The 21,832-nt window shown below is 32.9% G+C and overlaps 2 protein-coding genes across 3 annotated transcripts; one reads left to right on the top strand and one right to left on the bottom strand.

Annotated features, from left to right (window-relative positions):
- The first annotated feature begins 325 nt into the window (after window positions 1-325).
- On the top strand, window positions 326-5,905 carry LOC121130016 (mini-chromosome maintenance complex-binding protein). Of its 2 annotated transcripts, none has more exons than XM_071893631.1 (6): window positions 326-583; window positions 654-783; window positions 843-1,840; window positions 1,902-4,812; window positions 5,153-5,355; window positions 5,417-5,905. In XM_071893631.1, exons 1-4 carry the CDS (start codon window positions 425-427, stop codon window positions 2,403-2,405), a joined length of 1,791 nt encoding a protein of 596 aa, XP_071749732.1. In that variant the 5' UTR covers window positions 326-424; the 3' UTR covers window positions 2,406-4,812; window positions 5,153-5,355; window positions 5,417-5,905. The 2 variants fall into 2 exon arrangements, with proteins under 2 accessions (XP_071749732.1, XP_040581636.1); XM_040725702.2 differs by having other exon boundaries at window positions 1,902-4,808.
- Window positions 5,886-16,237, bottom strand: LOC121130019 (guanylyl cyclase-activating protein 2). The gene is made up of 4 exons (XM_040725706.2): window positions 16,070-16,237; window positions 14,054-14,391; window positions 6,758-6,878; window positions 5,886-6,186 (listed from the first exon to the last, which is right to left on the bottom strand). Exons 1-4 carry the CDS (start codon window positions 16,148-16,150, stop codon window positions 5,962-5,964), a joined length of 765 nt encoding a protein of 254 aa, XP_040581640.1. The 5' UTR covers window positions 16,151-16,237; the 3' UTR covers window positions 5,886-5,961.
- Window positions 16,238-21,832: the final 5,595 nt, after the last annotated feature.

Genomic DNA, 21,832 nt, shown 5'->3' on the forward strand with positions numbered 1-21,832 from the left:
ATTTACTTCGTTAATATGATAAATGATCAATCCATTTGCACTTTAGTAAAAAAAAAAATAAGAAGATATCGTTCCATATTCATTTCAGAGTTCCTTTATACTTCTTATAGAGGAAGAATATATAGAGGTGACAAGGAATATATAGGAAAGACTGTTCCATTGCCGTCAGCTGATAACCTTTGTATAATTAAGGGGTAGTATGTTGTCGAAACAGCCATTAATTTAATAGGCTAACTTTTCTCAAGATCCTAATATTTATTCTCTTACTGCCTAAGTAGGCCAAGCTACCAAGTAAGCATTCTTGTCACCTCTATATTTTTCTTTTTCTACGAACAGTACGCACAGGTCATTTCATCAGCTGTATGTTTTTTATTGTATTTGGATTGATGATTTCTTAGATTCCCGCCATCTCGCAATTGAATACATGTGGAGCTCTTCCTCGGATCGATCCCTCTTTTCTACCTCCCTTGCTTCTCATATCGTCTCCACGATGCCTTCTTCTTCATCACAGAGCATTTTGGATTCTGTTCAATCCCTCAAGGGCTTATCCGAGTCCGAGATACAAGCCTTTTGGAGCTGTAAGGTAACAAAAGTCTCATTTTTCATGATGACATTAATATTAATGAGCAGATTTCTCATTTGTGCCGTTATAGATTGAAGGGGAGTCCAGAGTTCCTCACATTACAGAAGGAGATGTCAAACCTGGAAAGTTAGTCCGCTTTCGAGGAATGATTCAAGACTCATTGGAAACGGAGCTCTATCCAGAGGATTATCGATATCAAGGTTATTATTACTATATTATGGAATTAATTAACCTATTAATGGTATTATTTCCTTTCTAGATTCGTACGACGGTCAAGAGGATTTTGAGGAAAACCCGGTTTTGAAGGAAAGATGGATCTATTACATTGTATCCATACCAGGAGAAACAAATTGGGTTCAACAATCCTCCAAAACCATCCTTGACTCTATTCCCTCTAGTTCCACTCAAAACCAACGATTTAAACGACCATTGGACTCGGATGAAGACACCCTCAACGATGTTCCCATGGAGAGCAAACCCATTACAACAACTGAAAACAAAAAAGCCAAATTAACTCACGTGGCGACTGAACCCTCTTCATGGGGCCTTAATTTCCCAATACCGTCCCAACCGGGTGCAAGTTCTGTCATTGCTAAAATATACGGTGATGCCTCTCCTGACTTAGTCCTCAATGAACCCATTGATTTATTTGGGATTATAGCAATGAGTGAAGAAGAGGATATTCAATCCTCTGATGAAAACATTCAAGTCCGCGTTCCACCTCCATCCATTGTTCCACGAATACATGTACTACTCTATAAAAAGTTAACTCACATCAATCCTCTATTACCACTATCTCTCAAATATCCCACCTGTGAACTAGATATGGGGGGTGTTAGGGAAGAAGTTGTTTCTGTTTTCTCGAATCTGCTATTTGGTGATCGTCTCTCTGCAGAGTATTTGATATGCCACTTGGCTTCCAGAGTTTATGGTCGAAATGATGTACATAGTTTGGGGAAATACTCGCTAAATCTTATAAATGTACCTTTGCATGGAGATTATGTATCTCGTTTTGCGTCTGTACTTTCAAATATTCTCTCATGCTGTCACTACCTTCCTCTGACCATTCAAAATCTTAATTCCTTCACATTTATTCCACGAAAAGACTATAATGCTAATCGATTAATTTCTGGTATTCTTCAACTATGTGCCGGAACTCATCTTATTTTAGATGAGACTCAATTGGACTCGGGTAAACTAACCTCGGATGGCCTTAAAAACCTTACTGCTCTCGGGAATTTAATTACGTGGCAAAAGGTAATTAATCGTATTAATTACATTGTGTTTTTCTCCGATTTACACGCTTTATTTATGATAGGTGGAGTACAATTTCAGCTATTATCAGATGGAGTTTTCGGCGGATGTTCCTTGTCTCATTTTGTCTGAAGGTCGTTCCATGCTTCCATCTGATGTTCTCATCCCCCTAAAACCCAATCACTCAACTAGTTACTCTGTCATAGACGAGAAATTTAAAAATATCCAAGATAATATCTTTGCCGATGAAAAAATACTCAATAAATTTCGTAAATTTTTGACAATTACACAAAATTGCCCATATGACATTACGGATGAAGTTCAAAAGTCTATTCAAGATGATTTTGTGGTGGAAAGGAAAAACAATCCAAACTATTCCGCTGAGGATTTGAGTAATCGTCTTCTTTTAGCCAGGTTTGTCTCCCTCACCTATGGAAATACTACTCTTACTCCAGAGGTTTGGAATCGTGTGAAGGCCATGGAGTTTGAAAGGCAGGAACGTACTTCCGCATTACCGTCCAGACAGGCCTCTGCAATTGGACAGTCCGGCATTCCTGCTAAACTATAAAACACACCCACAAATTATATACTAAAGTTCAAATATATAATATAACAGTATATGAATATTTTTTATATGCGCTGATCACTACTCAAAAGCAAAAGGAATTAAACTAATTAATTAATTATTGTTTTTGTATAACATTAAATAAATATATATTTATATATAAGGGTTTTATTTTATTAGCATTTGTATTGGAGATTGCTACGCTAATTAAGAGTCTCCTAAGCAATATTGAACAGCTGAACTGCATAGCAATCTATATCCTACGCTTGAATTGAGGGTCAAATTGTCCTGCATACCTTATAGTAGGGATTCCTAACCTTTTCTTGACCGTAAGTTCTATTGCATTTTTAATGTCTTGCGCCATGTAAAATATGCTCAAGTAAATGGTTTATTTATGTAATCTCTCACAGAGCCCTTTACGATGATGCACCATGGAAAAGTAAGGGCTAGAGGTGCCTCAGTTGCTAAACACTTTCACGCAGCATCTTGATTAATAGATTTATCGGTCATATTAACTCTCAAGTCTCCGCACAGTTTATATTCATCATTAGGAGTATTAATTGTTATATCAAAAGCATGGTCCTCAAAACTACACATTTGGGCAAATGCTAACGTTCGTATATATGAATTTTGCAATTAATCCTTTGCTAATTGGTCAATTATTTTTTTCCTTTAACTAGTATAGAAGTCTAACTACTAACTACACCTTCGATAACTTGAGCTACTAGCAACAAAACCCATTCTATTTAATCTATTCTCCCTGATGCAAGGAACGTCAGGGATCATAAAAGAAAAGGAGGGAGAAATATTTACGTACATCGCGCGTGTGGAGAGCTAGATAGAGATTGGGCCGATTATATGAGAAATTAAAAACTCGCATTGACATGCTATATATTTATTGTGATTCTTTTGAGCTATGGAAGAGACGTCCGAAATTTATGTTATTTGTAAAAATGGACTCAATAAATTCATGTTCGATTACACCAAGTATAAATCCGTAAAGGAATCCTCTCACCTTTATGGCGATCAACGTAACAAATCTAAAATCCATAAACATAAATCATTAAATTCATTATTTGACGAGTGCTTGAACTTTATCACGATCAATCTGGATTGTTTAGAGTCTCTCATTGGATTTCCATCGGATATTGCAAAACTGATGTGGGATAGAGCCGTTCAATTCGGATTAATCTCAAGAGGAGAAGATATTCATCCATTTTTAGAAGCTTATCCTGATTTAATTGCAACTTCAGCAAATTTGTCTCATAATCTTAGACTTATTAATGAACTTGACACTATTTTCCTGACTATATTGTGTAATTCTCCCATTAAGTCCCTGGATCTAACTGGCTGCTTAATTGGTGATGATCATGACGTTTTAAAATCCTTGTGGAGGATTCGAGAGCTTGAAGAATTAAATCTATCAAATAATAACCTGTCGAGAAAAGGTCTACGTTTTTTTATCTCTTCCCCGGAAAAAAAATTATCCCATAAAGTTTTTGGATCTATCGTCAAATCCTAAAATAACGCCAAGGGATTACTCCCCTGTACATTACTTTTATTGCTCACAATATAATTATCGACTCGGAAAACAATAATGAGGTACTCAAAGAGCTTCAAGCTGCGGGATTTTCTCCTAGAAATCGACCACAAATAATCTCTATTCAGACTAATGGATGGTGTGAGTCATTATTTGATAAATTTACAAATGATTATAAAAAAAAAGACGATGATATTAATCGTAGATATATTCAAAACAAGGGGAATTTTTATCGTTCGAAATCCAAAATTACGTGTTTGAAGTCATCCGTGAATAAAACAATGCCACCAAATAAAACAATGTTTTCCAAAAACTTGAAAAGAGCTGGAGTTTCAAACTCTACTCTTAAAATAGACTCAAAAAGACATTGTGGAGGAGCTCCAAGTCAAGGCGATGACGAAGATATGTCCTCTATCATGGCAATGTACAAATAATTAAAATTGAAAGAAAATATAGGCTGATTCACTATCATGTTTTTTCTATTTCTATACGAGAAGGAAGTTGTCAGTTATCAGTGGTATTCTACAACAATAGAAACAGTTTTTTGAAGTAATTATGTTCAAAACATTAGTTATAGTGCTGTTCATTTCTCATCTTACATTTGGACTCACAAACTTATATCATTTTTCTCGTCAAGAGTTGAAAGATGTGAAAAATTATTTACAAAATGTTATTCTCAAAACGGATCTGAAACTACCTCTTTTCGTGAAAGAGGATGTGGAGGGTTTTGTAAAGACGAAATACACGAATCCTGATTATCAAGTACTTAGTGCTGTAGTGATTGAAAATTATTCAACATATATTTTATCGTATCCAGTTTCCTCTAATTATTCTAATTTTAAAGATGAAGAGTGTCGGGGTCTTCGGTTTGTAAGGCTTATTATTTATTTATTTTAATACATTTAATTAAGTTTATGATTTGTTAAATTAACAAATGTATCTACAAATAACTATTTTTTATAATAACAAATGTTTATTATAATCTATGGGTTCCCAAATATCACATTAACAAAAAACTGAGGATTTGAGGTCATAATTAATATACATATATGTCTACTGGAAGTTCAGGGGGGCATCGCATTTATGATTTTGCAAATCAGAGAGGGTACTTGTATAATCATGAAGTTTGGAAATCACAGCTTCAATATAAAGAAATTAATTATTTTCGTTATACAAAATTACAATAATTTCAATACTAATTCATTATTAGGTTCAACAACCTCCTGCTATTATCAAACCCGGAGATGTTGCAGTATACATTGTGGATAATGGCGAAAAAAAGGGACATGATGTCTGTGGATCCATTTCATGGCAGATACTAAAACCTGATGGAGTGAATAATGTAACGAGAAAGAATAAATGGAATCAAGAGAACAACGTGAAGCTTAATATTGAATTCTATGTTCCATACAGGTTAGAACGGGTTATAATATTTTCTTATATACATATATGTATGTATTTTCCTCCAATATAGTGGATCATGCGATAAGACAAATGGACGAGTGAATCGCTTCAAATCTTATATTTCTCCTCAATTCAAGCATCACCGGGGTCATCGATATTTTTATTCAGGCTCACATGCTATTCGACAGTATTCTCATCAATTCTTAATAGAAACTGAAATGGAATTTGGATGTTCACCAATGCTTCAAGTTAAATTGTTACCTATAGAGCAAGATGCAGATCAACGCTTATGGAAGGGGGAGAATGGTGAAACTGAAGAGTCTTTATTTATAACGAATTCAAGTAGAAAATCAATGCCAAAATTGAAAACGACAAAGAGTTTCTGGATCACTATGGTTTGTATTCTTTTGGGAATTTGCGGATTGACATTAATGTGTTGTATGGGATGTGCCTATACTGGCTCACTTGTGCGGAGAAATAGAAGAGAGCGTGTCATGCCGATTTAAATCAAACTATGTTTAAAAAATTACTATATTGAATATATTTTATTAAATTATAATTAAGTTATAAATCAGTTATTTTTCTTCAATTACTAATTTATCATAAATAATTATTTCAATTTCCATCTGGACATAATATATTTAAGATCAATGGGGAACTCAGAGTTCCTTCAATAAATTCTTGATTGTCTATACGACCATCTCCGTCAGTATCTAAAATCCCAAGAATATGTTCGCATAAATCCTTTAGATCCAGCTCTGCTATATCATATCCAGACATATTACAAAGGACATTCATCATTTTTGTTAATTCTTCCACTTCAATGAATCCCATTTCATTCTGAAATTAAGATCCGGAAATAATTAATGTTCATACTTAATTAATTTGAATAATATAGGAGCGTGCGCCCAGAGCAAAAGTGTAGCAAGTCACTTTTTGAAAGAAGAGATTCTTAGATTAATATACTACGACTTATGATTATTACAATTATGTATATTTGATAAATATTGTCTATTATTTAAGGCAATCCTCTTTGAAAAAATGTAACGTAGTAAGTAGTTTTGAGTTTAGGATTGGAAACCCTAGACCAGGTTGAGCCCCTTTTAGCCTTTATAAGAACGAACTAATTCGGTCCAAATTCGTTCTGGATAGTTCTCGTAGTAAATTTCGTTATATACAAAAAAAAAATCGGTCTGGGCCGGTGCAAAAATAAAACTCATTTTTTGAATGGCACTTATTTTAGAAAAGAGGACTATTTGTCTATAATGCGAAGGATTGATTATTATAAATTTTTAGTCAAGAGTTTCAAATTCGATCCACCGTTTTAGACCACGGTCTGGACCAAACCAAAAATAAATAAATATACTGCATACTCTTTTGCTCTAGATAGGATAACAATGAAACAACCTACCTTATCATAAACCTTGAATATCCACTCCAGTTTTTCCTTAGCTGAATTTCCTTTTAGTGTTTTCATAGTCATTAAATATTCAACAAATGATAGACTATTTGATCCTTCCTTTGCAAATACTCTGTAAATTATTAGTCATTACTTGTTTCTGTCTTTATTACAAGTTAAATGTGTTTAAATTACATATTATTTAAAAATATCTATATAATTGAATAGTAGTAAATACTTACAAAAAACAAACAAACTTTAATTTCAAAGGATAATATAATTGATTCCTAACGATTTTAAGCAGTATGTAGTTGATGTAATGAATTTTCTAATTAACAATCATAATCTAACGTAACAATTTTGATGTCGTCCATTTTCGGGGCTTAAACAACCAAGTATTATAACAATGAAAACCCTTTAATATTCTGGAAAATAGTTGACTATTAGATGCAAGAAATACGAGAGTACAAAAGTGGATTTAAATATTCATCATTTACAGAAGAAAACACAATTCTTTATGCCGAGCTCAGGGGCAAATAAAGGAAATATTTGAAGCCGAACTTAGACTAGCTTCAAATTTGCCATAAGCTCAATCAAAAAGTTATTTCTTCTCAGTCAATAGAAAGATCTAACGTTGATTTGTGTGTAAGACTGTTTCATGAATCGACTATAAATGCTTTTGATCATATTGCTTCCCAAAATCCATCAAATGAGTGGTACTAAACTACAGCCGAGCTGATGAGAATATTAAAAAGATTTTAGAACTGTGTAAATGTCTGCTCTACTTCCACTCATGTCTCTAAAAGAGATGCCACTCTGAAGCACATCCCCTACTATGATAGGAACCAAATAATTTTTTTAACATCGTTTCCCTAATAGTTGAGAAAGTGGCAAGATATGACCAAAAAGGATGTAATTGAAGGACTCACGCCAGAAACTTTTACGGCTGCATACCAAACAGCAATTGGTTTAAGTGAGCTATGCAAATATTTACTATATATTCAAGGAGTTCAATACATTCTTTTACAAAAAATTAACTCTGATCCAACAGAGAGAAGGTTCAGATAGTATCGTCAACTCTGCGGCTTGTAATATTTACATAAGTACAAAGCAATTCTTGGAAGCGGAGAAAAAGATACGTTTGTCTTTACTTTTGAAGACCGCAATAAAGTCATTAGGCAATCTCAAAAACATTTTTCGAGGTGAAGATGAGAAAGGATCAAGATTTCAATACGTAAACGAAATGTTATCTTATATCCCTTCCGATTGCTTCTTGGATCTTCAATTTCCTTCAGGAATTGAAGGTCTCACATATATTATTTAAGTGGATATTCTACTCATTCCCCGATTAAATCACTAAAAGAGACTAACGTGCAACGTTTTTATCCGCATCAGGAGAAATTAATATCCAGTTATGTACTGATGGAGCAGATGTGGGAGAAACTGTGAAGCTTTTTAACAGCATAAACAAAGGTGGTCTTAAAAAACCAAGCGATGTTATGTTGCTTTTATGTAGCCACATATATTCATGATTAAGTTTTGTTTTTAATGCGGAAAAAATAATCGGTTCTTTACTGTCAATGTCTAATCCAAAGATGGTATTTATCAGAGCTGATAAAGAACTGTTTTTTTTTCTCAATACATATATGGCTTTAGGTCCCTCCCCTAATTCAAAAATTGTCCCTGAATTTGAATAGTCGTGTTTCTAGGATACTTTCCTGTGTATAACTGTACCCCTTCCGAAATTACTATGACCTATTGGAAGAGAACGCTAAAATCCGTTCTGTTCAGCGTTCCGTTCATTGAATGCACGCTCCATGGAACAAAAATAATTGTTTTATTAATAAATATATTTATAATTGTATAAAGTCGGCACTTTCTGAACTTAGCTTAAATTGAGCATCTTATGACTTCTAGTGATTGGACACAGTGTAGATTATCATCAATGAACCTTCATTTTACTCAGTAATCTTCTTTCTTACACAGAGGAAAGCAGAAATCTCAATACGTTTTTCGCCTTGATAAAATCAATCCATTTGTACAGGATTTCGTATTTTAAATTCTATCTCGCAACCTTTCCTCCGAAAAGAAACAGAAAAAGGCTTAAAATCAGTTGGTAGTAAGACAATTCTTCCCAACGATGGAAGTACTATTCAATAATTGTTGAAAATCGTTCACAGCTTAGACATATCTATTTACAATTCAATCAATCACTGTTCAAAACAATGATGAGTTAAAAAGAAGCATAGCCATCCACAGCTGACAAAAAAACACAGTAAACATTTTTCTGACACATTGTTAACAATTAGCTAAACTAGTTTCTTATTCAAAACTTTTGCAACGTTGATAAGAAAGTTCTTAAAGTTATATGATAAATATCAAAAGATAATTATGTAACGGCCAATAGATACTGCAAAATGTTTTTGAAGGTGTATACATATATGTAGGTATTTAATAATGAGTCTGCAATGTAATGCTTTCTACTGCTGGATTCAACAATTTCAATTAATATATACTTTGTAGTATATAAGTCATGAATTATGACTTATAATCAGGTATAATTTATCATCAATATGACAAGGTCATATTTAGAATTGTAAGCCATTAACATTTTTGTATTCTGCAAAAAAAACACAAAAAAACACCCTGGTAATCCTGTTTATTTGAAGAATGTTTGAAAGGGGTACAGTTTAGCTACTATGACGCTTAATTATATTAGCTGCGAGCAGCTGCTATTGAAGTAAAAAAACAAACGCCCAATTCCCTCCTTACCTAGAATGGATCTTGTAGTAATTACTCCGATGCCGATCGTCAATTCTACTCTGAGTCCAACAATGACTCAATCGTAGGGATGTAATTCCGGTGTATTTATTAGCTTGCACGTTTTTTTTCTTGTTTTTTTTTTTGGAATTGGTAATCTGAGTAATAAATTTTCCTGAGGCGTTGTCCTTATTATTTGTTATTTAACTCCTCAGTTCCTGAATTTAATTATATTCAAAACTGATGGAATATTATTGTGTGCTTATAAAAGACGTAGAGTATTTATGTAGGAGTTATGATTGTAAGTCCTTGTTGGACTCTGAGTAGAATTGAGGATGTACATCACTCTAGGCAAGGAGTGGGAAGGAAGGACAAGGAAGGTAGGATTTAGTAGGATTCACAATTCAATGTTCCTCCAGGCACGAAGCCAGTTTCCCCCTGGTAAAAAGAGAAGAATATGATCGACTACGTCACAACAATAGCACTATGTATATATTAGGTCGGTGTTAGGAACATAGTCTTCCTTGTTTTTAGATTGAATTGTTTATTTTTCCCTTGACCTCTCTTTCCCTTGATTCCTTTTTTAATTCTTGCCCATGTCCTTGTTTATTTCCTTCTCCTTTTCCTCCCTTATGACAGCTGATTGTAGCTGATGTAATGAAAGCATTCTTCAAACCGTATGGGCGTTCATGTTGATTTTCGATTTCGGTTTTTAAAATGCACAAAATACGCATCATTTTTACCACTACTCACACTTATATCTCTCAAAAAAAATCAACCTGATTACTTTCCGCCTTTCATGAGCAACATAACTTGGGACTACTTTATTTTTAGATTTTCTCTCTTCAGAAATTAAATTAAAATGATCATAGCTCATGTAAATTACACCCCAATTATTTACACTTCGAATTAATTTCTTTTGCCTAAAAACAATTCAAATCCGAGGTGTTATTCCTGTTCAAATAAAACTTTGATTTAATAAACCTTTGAATAATAACCAAAATACAATTTAAACTCTACTGCTGCCGCGTTTCCATACATAAAGGAACCCTTCCAATATACCCAAGCCCACAGGTTGTGCAGGTGAACTTCTGGGACCGATTGAAGTTAAGTTTCTCCCCCCTCCCCTCGTTTCCACGAGTCTCAAGAAACCTTCCTAAATACCCCCGGGATCTCAGGTGGTTCAGGTGAAGTACTGGGCCTCAATGCAGTTGAACTGTCCTGTCACCACAACATTTTTAAGCACCAAGAACCCCTTCTAATATGCTGAAATACACCCCCACCAAGGGGTTGTGGCTGCTGGTTCCCGAGGCATGTAAAATTCTTACACGCCCGCTTCCCAGAGAATCAAATAACCTCTATAGTATACAAAATACACCCCAAGCCTCAGGTTCTACCGGTGAAGTGCTAAAAAAATGCTATTTTAAGACCTCAAAGGCCCAAAAAAATGTTATTAAAACACTTTCTGGAGCCATAAAAACCTAGATAAAAAATTTGTGAAAAATCCATTCATAAGTTTGGTTGTGACTTAGGTACAAATACAGACATTCACATTTAATATATATTTATTTAGATATGTCAAATATGAACAGATATTTAAAATCAACAACAAAAGTTAACTTTTATACGTATGATTGATTTTTTTCATTGTTAATAGTTGCCTCTAACCCATGGAAAGGGTAGAAAATTCTCGAATGCCAGACTCTATACGAAAAAAACACATTCCCGATTCGTAATTAGTACTTGTCAAGTACTATTATAATTGATTCCATTTTTTTTCCTACTGATTTGAAAAAGCTATTCAATTAAAGACTAATAAGCTACTTAGGTGCCCGCGTTTTTCCAAGAGAGCACACCAAATAGATACACACGGAATAGATAACTTGTGGACCCTGTAAACAAGTCAAAAATCCGCTAGACCGACAACACTGATCAACAATGCTGACGTCACATGAATATGCTTTATTCTACTAATAGAAGGATAGGCAAAATAGCCATACGTATGTCACAAAAATACAGGGGAAAAGTAGTGTGCGCATTCCATGAAGAGAAATATTCCCTGCATTAAAACAACTTAGCTGTTGCTTTTGGACTTTAACAACAAAGGTACAATATATGTACCTACATGTAAAACCAAATCATGACCATTACATACTCTAGGATTTAATTGTTAATTTGCATGTTTCCCAAGATTTCTCATAGCCCCTTTTTATGACAGTATGAGGGAATTAGGGTAATTATAAGTATGAACGTACATACCACACATTCCATTTAAATGAAAACCAAGACACACGATTTTGATTCAACCCATGAGTTAACATTTTTATTCATAACAGGCCAAACACGAACAAAAATTAAAGTAAAACTTTTCTACTCTAAGGGATCCTGTGCTCATATCTGCATAAGAAACGTGGTAGAAAAAGAGGCAAACCAAAGTACTAAGGAATATATTAATTATTAATGTTGTCTCAGTCCAGTCTGGGGATCGGTCCTTTGAACTGTCAGTTGACTGAAGTCATCCAGGATCGTCGAACTTTTATAGGTTTTAGGACGGACATGAAGGACTGAGCTGGACCGATCCGAGATTGAACTGGACGGGCCCTAAATAAGGACCAATGCAACATCACATATTATTACGATAGGATTTTGGAAGAAATAAATGAATTATTGCTTTAAGAACTTTCTACATTTAAAATAGGATTAGTGAAGGGAAAATATCCTAAAATTATATATGTTAACATATAACAACACATGGGCTGAAAAAGCCAATATTACTATTTAAAAAAAATTAAACCAAAGATAGTCAATGATTGTTCTTTCAGAGGAAGATTTTAAAACCCCGCAAATCTATTAAAGAAGGAATAAAATACCACATGCAACAGCTGTCTTTCCTTTTCTTATCGCTAAACTGTGCTTTTCTCTACCAAAATCCCATCATAGTGCAAGGGTGTTGTCAATTTTCAACTCTTTGTCCCATATCAAACCGGACTTTGAATGAATTTATTTAATAATCCCTGAACAGGATGTAAAAAAAAGGACATCTCCGGCCCAAAAAATGGTTTGTGACCCCACAACAAAATCGAATGGTAGAATTTTTCTTAAACTTTAGATGAATGCTAACTTATACTGAAAATGTCCTCTAGAAGTGAGAAATTAAGTAAAGTTATTTAGTGTAAAATTGACCGGAGCTGCATGTGATGGAAATCTTGGAGGTAGTATCGAATACTCTAGAGAGACACTCAAGGACCAAAGAGGAGAAATATTTCATGTGAACAGCCGTTGAAACGAAACCAAACTGTATTTGCAAGTGTAGATGTCAAATTATATAATGGTGATGTCATCAGGGACGTCTGCAGAATTTGGGAGGCAGAGCCTTGAATATTATTTTTCTTGTGGTAGGAAGCCTGTTTTTGACCAAATGTGTTTTTTAAATAAATACCAAATTTGACATATAACTTTTTTGAAAATTTTTAGAGTTAAAATTTTTCGGAGCACTATAAAATTGAAGGAATAATCTTCTTCTTGTTTTTTTAAACATTTTGTAGGGTGGGTTTAAAACTATAGTCTCCCCTTAAAAAAAAATATTTTGAACAAACAGAGTCTGCTTACCTGAATAAAATTCAGGCAAATGCATCAGAGTTGCCTGCTTCGGTTTTTAGTGGGGTATTTTTTTATATTAATGTTCCTTTAATTGGTCAGATGAAGTTTTTATTCAGGATTATCAATAAAAAATACTTAAAATATTACAAATACATTATCTGATCTAGAAGGGATCTGTGAAATCCATATACATAAAGTATCTTATTATTTTCTTCTCTAGAAGTGAGTTTGAATCAATCCTACGAGGAAAATAATTTATCCAGAGCGTGTTGTCCACTGAGTTACATGGCCTATTCGGGGGATTCACGTTGTTTTCCCGATTTAAATAATGTTTCGGATATGATATTGGTATTTACTTTATATTTTTTTAAATCAAATGGAGGATAATTGACTCAGTGATCCATAAAACATGTCCTTCCTGTATGTACAAATAAAATAAATCGAAAATAAACATTTGAAGAATTTTTGGAAGGAGAGCAGCTTAGCTGGCCTGACGTTTAATAAAACAGACAGCTGCAAGCAGCTCTAACAAAACACTCTGTGTACGGCAAGGACATATAGGAGGCGGAAATTACTCAGATCTCGGTCCTCAATTATACTCCAAGTTTAGAAAGTACTTCCACTAATCACTCCTGCCCAAAATATTATTGTTACTTGCTGTCTTTCATGAGTACAACCAATCGTTATTACTTTATACTTATATTTTCCCTTTGAAGTAAACATGATAGCCCCTTTGGAACATAAATAAGCCTGTTCAAATTGACAAATAGGGAAAGTCGGCCCCGCTTTCTAGGACATATTTTATACTCCTTTGATCTGACTCCACTGCTCTTTTACCAATAGCTACATTACTGGCGAGAATCCTTTAATAAGGATTGTACAATGAAATTACACATACCAAATATGTAGCCTTTGATTCAATTTAGAAAAATGATTGCACACACATACCTGAATATTGTCTCAATTTGTTCGTCTAAATCTGAGGAATCCACAAACAAGTCGTCTCGCTCCATTAGTACTTTTTCCAGCTCAACTTTCTTCATAAGGCCTTTAGGAATCAATTTACGAAACTTTTCATACTCTCCCAATATTTCTTCTCTGCTTATCAAACCCTCATCTTTTTCATCAAGTGAAGTAATAAATGTCTCTAAAGCCTTTTCTAGCTCAGGATCCTCTTGAGTTTTTTTAGTAGCTTTAGTAGTCAAAGATCCTGTTGACTTTTTCCGTCCTCGATTGGATATTTTTCTCACGGTGTGTCGAGAGGAAATAGGTTTAAAGAGTTTAACCTGAAATGTATGGAGAATGTACAATAGTATAGCTTGTTTGTCAACTTCTTTATAATTTTGATTACGGCTAGTTCAGAAAAGTTCTCAAGTAGTAAGGCCAATTTTCATTTTCTTACAAATCATCTTTAGGTGGAACCAAGATGAATAGAAATACAAAAAAAGTATTTCTATTAACCTTGGGTAATAATTTTAAATTTTGAAAGGAGTCGAAAAGTTCTTTACTTCGTCAATAAAGATAGAAAGTCAGCATTAATCCTTATTTTACACTTATTAATGATGATGGATATGAATAATGTTCTTTTTTAAAGCTACCTTATGGATAAAAAAAAAGATATTAAGATGATATTTCCTTTTCTGAAAATAGAAAATAAAGAGGTGAGTTATTGGCGAGTTATCAAATGTTACTAAAAAAATTATAAACCCATTTTATAAGTTAAAAAAATGCATATCAAAAATAGTTAATGCAAACTAACTAAAAATGTTTGACTAACTAAAGAGTTTTTGCCTATTTTCATAATTTGATCGATATGTGTGACCTACAGATGACCGCATAGGCCAATGCAATTTTGCATAGGTTATTATTATACCCCATTACTGCTTTTCCGCACTAGCTGTAATCGAAAGTCGACAAAATATCCACGCTTATCTACAAGTAGTAGTGTTTTTATTAGGTCCAGCCCATTCTCAGGATTGGTCTTTCGGACTGTCAATACTAGAACTGATTAAAAAAAAAAGAGGAAATAAATTTGAGTGTTGTCATCTAAGACGGAATTTTGTAAGTTTTTGGGACTGATACAGAGGACTGAAATGAACTGGACCGAGACATAAAACGGACTTGAGTCTTCTGTTCTAAATAAGGACTGACAACACTCGTTTAAACGTACAAAAATGACATTCTTTGTTACAGGATTTGAATATTTTTAATGAGCGTAAAAGAACATTTAATTTAAAGCTATAAATCAGTGGGTTTCAAATGAGGTATGCTTAGTCCTTTGAGTACTTGGAATCACTCCAAGGGGTACTTGAGATTTTAAAAGAATAGTTTACAAGTTGTATATAACTCAGGGACGTCCACAGGGGTTGGGTTAAAAGGGTTGTAGCCCCCCAAAATTAAGAAATTTTTGTTTTTTTATTTAATATTTGATTTTTTTTCTTTCCAAAAACTTTCATATTTGAAATTTAATCTAATCTTCTGTGAATAACTATGGATAATTTAATTTTTTCTCCAAAAAATTTAATATTAAAAATTTTTCTCCAAAAAATTTAATATTAAAAATTTTTCTCCAAAAAATGATGGATGGATAAAAATTTAACTTTTGGGATCAGATGTAGATTTAAATGTTTTTCGAAAAAAAAAACTTCATTTTTTAATACACATGAAATTAAAAAAGTTAATAATTTTTTGTGACCTGCTATGGATTTTGAATTTCTTTTTTCCAAAAAAAAAAAAATAATTTTTTGTGAATAGTAAAATATTTAATTTTTGGATTTCTTTTGAGCTAAAAAATTCCAAAAACCAAGCCCACCTCCAAAATAGAATCCACCGGACACCCCTGTCACTGAAGCTAAAAACACTTTGTGCAGGTGAGGGGGTACTTGGGTTAAATAGATATTTTACAAGTGGTAGATCATTAAAAAAAATGTTGAGAGGCCCCGCTATAAAGAAACCCAAACTTACATCACTATTTTGGCTGGATTTATTTTTTCGCTTTTCTTTTAATTCCTGTTTAATTTTTTGAATCTCTTCATCGTTGTCCATATTGGGATCAATCCGTTTTTTTTATTTATTCAGGGCGAAGTGATTAGTTTGACACTTGTGTCTCGTATGATAGGTTAGTATAATATGAAGGATTACAGAGCTCCTATTAAATTTATAACTTTTACACACACACACACACAAAAACAAAACAAAAAGGGACTACGGAGAAGAGTAGGAGCTGTCATAAATGGTTTACTCAACTTTCTAATTCTGCAACATTACATACTTATTTTATTTAGAAGTCATTTGTTTCATAAGATAATGTGATATATAAATATCGTAGATATATTATTCAAATTCAAAGTGGATCTCGTAACTCTTAGGCTGAGAATGGAGTATTATGTCAAAAAAGTAACATGAATTGTTAAATAAAATACAAATTTCACATTTAATAATTACAATTTATTTTGTCACCTTCAAAAACATCTCCAATGGATGCAAACAACAATTGCTTACATGTTTTCCAGTCCTCGAAACATTTTTTAAAGACACTTTTAGGTATGAACTTTAGCTTCTTCACCGAATTTTGTTTTAAGGATTCATTAGACACAAAACGGATTCCAATTTAAGTTTGGGTAACAAAAAAAAAGTATCACGGAGCTAAATATGGTGGTTGATTGATGGTATTTATCGCGTGTTTGGCTTTGAATTCGCTCGCAATCGATGGTGCTGTAAAATTCTAATATAATTTTGTAGGTCAGGATGAAATTTTTAGGGGAAATTAGGGACAAAAATTATTTTTTTTGTGAATAAGTGTGGATTTTGAAAAAAAAAAAAAAAAATTAATATCATGTAAACCTGTAGAGGCCCCTTCACTAGTCTGGTTAAATTAATTTTACCACAAGTTCTTTTGTGGTAAGGTTAAGAAAAGTTACCCGACCTGTGTAATAGATCAAGTTTTATAAATCAGAAAAGTTTAATTTAAAGTTTTGTTTTTCGTAGTTGTGCATCTTCCTATCAGACGAATACCCTCCCTCGAGGTCCATACAAAAATTTCGATATTTCAATAACTGTTTTTTTTAATGTTCCTTTAATTGGTTAGATGGAGTTGCAGGGATTTAGTAGAAGTAAATATTATAGTATATCATAAACTCCATATTAGGGTTGATCCATTTGACCATTTTTCACATTTCACATTTCGAGTAGTTTGAACATGTCATAATAGTGAGAGATTACTTATATGAAGAAGAAAATTTATAATCCGTAACTCAAATATTTTTTTTGAGGAAATTGCCTTAAAGATTTATCATATCCACCCTTTCATCATCAAGGAAATAGCTCCATATAGAGTCCATATGACCTAGGAATTATCTTTGAAGTTCATGTAGATGTATTATATGACCTTTTCTAGGAATGGCTGAGACGCGAACCTACGTATATTGAATTCAAGGGAATAATTTCTACCGAGTGTGATGTCTATTGATCTCCGTTTTTTTTTTTTTCATATGTTTCACATCAATATCACAGCTCAATTATTATTGAAGAAAGATACTACAAATATACTGAATGTCGTACACACATAAAATAATTAAATTCCCTTAAAAAACAAAAACACTAGAAATGTTAAAATATTTCTTTCTACAATTCATAGATTCCAGGTGTCGTCGATCTCTAGAAACATTCCCAGAAAATTAATTAGTAAAAAATAATTGTTTAAATAAACAATATCATATCACACGAGTGACTAGTAAACACAGTCTTTATTTTTCCATGCTAACGACTTCTTTAAAATTAAAATTACCCACCTGGGCCACTCTTCTTGAGATATGGCAACCAAAGGATACCTTTTTCCCCACCATTGTCTGATACTTTGCCACTGCTTTGAACGCTATCCTCAAAGCCACATTTCGTGCTGCGTTGGTGCTCTCCCAATATTCTGGAGAATACCCTCTGCACGGACTTTCACCGCTTCCCCCTATTCTTTTGCTCTCCTTAAAGTCGTGCTCCAATGTCTGCATCTCATTACCGTGACAACAAAGGCTCCGCTCATCGTGAAGAGGAGGCTCATATACCCTTGTTTCGCTGACAGTCTAGGGTTCCATATTGTTTTTACATATTCTTTTGTTTTTTGTTTTCCCCATTTTTGTTTCTCTCTAAATAACTTTCCATGAAGAGGGGATTTTACAAAAAAAGATGCAACATTTAATTAGAGAAATACTATATTTTATTATTATGGATGAATAGTTGATGTTTGGGGATTTTGAAAAGGCCTCAAAAAATATGTGTTTTTCTCCCCCAAAATTAATCCGTTTCAAATTGGACAAATTGCATTGATTTAAAATTTTTGCATGACATCAAATTTAACGGCATCAATCTTAGCTCCCTAGCTTAATTATTCAAGGAGTTATTGGCGTTCAAAGAATTTTGAAAATTTTAAATAATGTAAATATATTGGGGAAAAAAACAACATTTTTTTAAAATTTATTGGAAACTGAAGCGATTTATTGATTTTCATAAACCGCAGAAACAAAAACTATGGATATAAATCGTAATTAATTTAATTTTATAGAATATTAGTTCAACTTATACTTTGTCGATATTTATTTTCGACGGCAAACGAAAGCTCTTCACTACATACTCCAACGGATGAGAGCAATAGACTGTATTTCCAAAGAAACCTTCGAATCTTACCTCTAGAATGAAACAATACCCATCACGCTACCCCTTTTACAGTATGCTTACCATTCATTACAAAAATAAGGAGTTATGACGCCGCACCTTGTATTATATGCAACGCATACAGAGTGGTTTTTTAAATCTGGAACAAATTTAAAAGTAAATATCGTGGCAACCCAGAAATCTATGTATATAAAAGTCTGCTCCTAAGAAATAAAACTGAATAAGAAAAAAACAACAAAATCTTTTAGATGTCCTCTGAATATGAACGCTATATGGCCATTATATTGAGCCTCCGTGCTGGGCACATGCATAAGGAAGCAAATAACTCCATCGTTTATTACGTTAGAGAGCTTAAACTGATGTTAACAGATCTGGTGTAATTCGAACCGGATTTATTCTAGAAAAATCAACATCTTTAAGGCCTTTATGTTTTGGGTAAAGGAAATGTGATCTCCTAGCTACACGGATCTGAACCCTTTGGACTATAATGACTGGGGTGTCTTGGAGAGAGAGTCTAATAAGACTGTTACATTCTCGAAGCTGTGTCCAATATGGACAAGGATTTTGTTCATCAAGACCTCTGCCAGATGCAGGGGAAGGTTGGAGACTGTGGTTGAAGCTAGAGGTGTTTGGTTTGAGTGGTGGACTTCACATGGACCTCATCATGTAAAAGAAAGTAATTGTGAATTTATTCATCATCCCCACTTGGTTTTTCGTAGACTTATTTGAGTGAATTGTAAGGCTTGTATTCAAATTTATAGGTGAGTTGAGATACCAAAGAGTTTTAGCTATAGTTTAGAACTTTTATTTTATTTATGATTCTTTTATTATGACGAGCCATTTTGGTAAAATTTTACGGTGCGAGGAGGGGGTTAATAAGAATATTTTGTTGATAGAAGTTGACGATAATTATTCACGGAAGAATATAAATCTACAATGAGTTTGGAGAAAAATTAAAAATTATTCTAGCTTGCTTTTTTTGTTTTTAGTTTTTTTAAGAATAAGTCTTTTCATTGAGAGGGAATTCAATTTTAGAAAAGTACTATTTTTAAGGTTAGGGGTAATTGATAAACACCTTGGTTCTTCATTAACATCAATCTAAATGTAAACTCCCTCCCCCGTTATTGGTACGTTATAATTTTTAAAATAGAGTGATAATTAAAATATATTAATTAAGAAAATTTTATATTTTTTTGTCTGCATAAATGACAACAAGTCCTTGGGTACCAAGGTGACTATACATATAAAAAGGTGAGGCTGCAAGGATATTTTGCGTTTTTGTTTTTTTCATTATCAAGAGAAGAAGGGGAATTTAATGACGTCACTGTTGATACACATAGCACTCTGTCTCCTATAACTGTAAATTTATCATTTTAAAATCCAGACTTAATTCAGGCAACACAAACTAAGTCAATTAATTAAATAAATATAATTAAAATTCATTTACATTTATAGTAGACAATGGTAAGTTTAGGACCGTGCCAAAAAGTATGAAAAGCAAAGATATTTAACTTATATTGATATTAATATCTGTAAAAGTAAATCCTTTCCAATACTTATTTCGATTGTTATGAAAGTTGACGATTTCCTTGCTTGAACCTTTATAGAATAATAAAATCAATTTGAAAACTAATTATTTAAAAAGAACAACATTAATTTGCATAGAGTATATATTAATACCTAATAATCTGTATGTAAGGTTACATAATATAAGAGTGCTGAATAAAAGAATAGCAATAAGTAAAAATTATAGAATTTTTTTTTATTTTTTACATCCATACTTGAATAATGATAATGGTTTGTAAATTAGATGATTATGGGGCCTTTCAAATTCGTTTGGGTTTTTGTCAATTGCGTCTTCATGGTTGAAATGAAAAGCTTTGAAATGTTTTTCCAGATTATGAAAAATTTAAAAAACTCAAAAGAGGGGATCGTAAGGCCGGCTCTCCTTTGAGACCCATTCAATCCAAGGGCTAGACTTTTCTTCATAAAATCCGAAGCCACATTTCTATTTCTCCTAGATTTGGATAGAGGTGGTCTTTAAATTTTTTAGCCCAAAAATCCTGCAATATAAGCCAGACCCTGATCTTAACAATCATTGGAAACTTGAGTGATTCTTTTATATCTGCTGCAATTACTTTTTCGGCTTCAAGAAGTCCAAAATCTTATAAATATTTCCTATAATTCGTTTACAAATTCATCATGCTCATTTTTTTTTTTTTTTTTTTGTATATTTGATGAATAGAAGTGACTAGTTATTGATTTTTTAACTATCCTCATCATTTCAGTCCTCTTCAACAGTTGGATTTCTTAAGACAAGTTCATGACTTTTTCCAATGAAATTACTTTTAATCTTTTGAGGGACTCCACTAGGGATGGATGAATATTGTTTCATATGATGGCATAAATGCGTGAGAATACTTTCTCCGTATAATCTTGATTTAGATGAGTGTTTAAAATGAATTTCATTCTATACTCCTAGATACTTTGAAATAATGATTTTGATAAAAGAATGGAGATAAAAATTCCCTTTTGAAATGGAAGCTGAAAAAAATTTTTTCTCCATCACTTTCATGGGCAAAACTAACCGCTCCATTTCGTTCAAAGCATGCATTTGTTCTTCCAAATGTATACCAAATCATTGGATGTAAAAGGCCTATATTCTTGCAGTGGTACATCACTAAAACAAAAAATACTTTGTGCTGGTAAAGGGATACTTGGTTTAAATAAAAATATTTTGCAAGTGGTACATCACACAATAAGGTTGAAAATCCCTTGTGTATATGATTAAAGCAAAATTTGAAAATAGGCTGATGACTAATTACTCTGTGCAATCCCGGATACTACCGCTAGTAATCAATAAATTAATTTATGTTTTGTTCTTATCAACCTATAGCTTTTTTGGAAATTTACGCTCACTGCAATTTAGACAATATTCACATCCAAAGTGTATTTTATAATTGTCCATTCAAAATTATATAACAAGTAGCTTATGTTAACCGTGGTATTATTTGTTAAGATAGATAATTAATATGTATGCATTTCAAAAGTTACATAATATTT

Source organism: Lepeophtheirus salmonis, chromosome Z, assembly GCF_016086655.4.
Source record: "Lepeophtheirus salmonis chromosome Z, UVic_Lsal_1.4, whole genome shotgun sequence".
NCBI classification, from domain to species: Eukaryota; Metazoa; Arthropoda; class Copepoda; order Siphonostomatoida; family Caligidae; genus Lepeophtheirus; species Lepeophtheirus salmonis.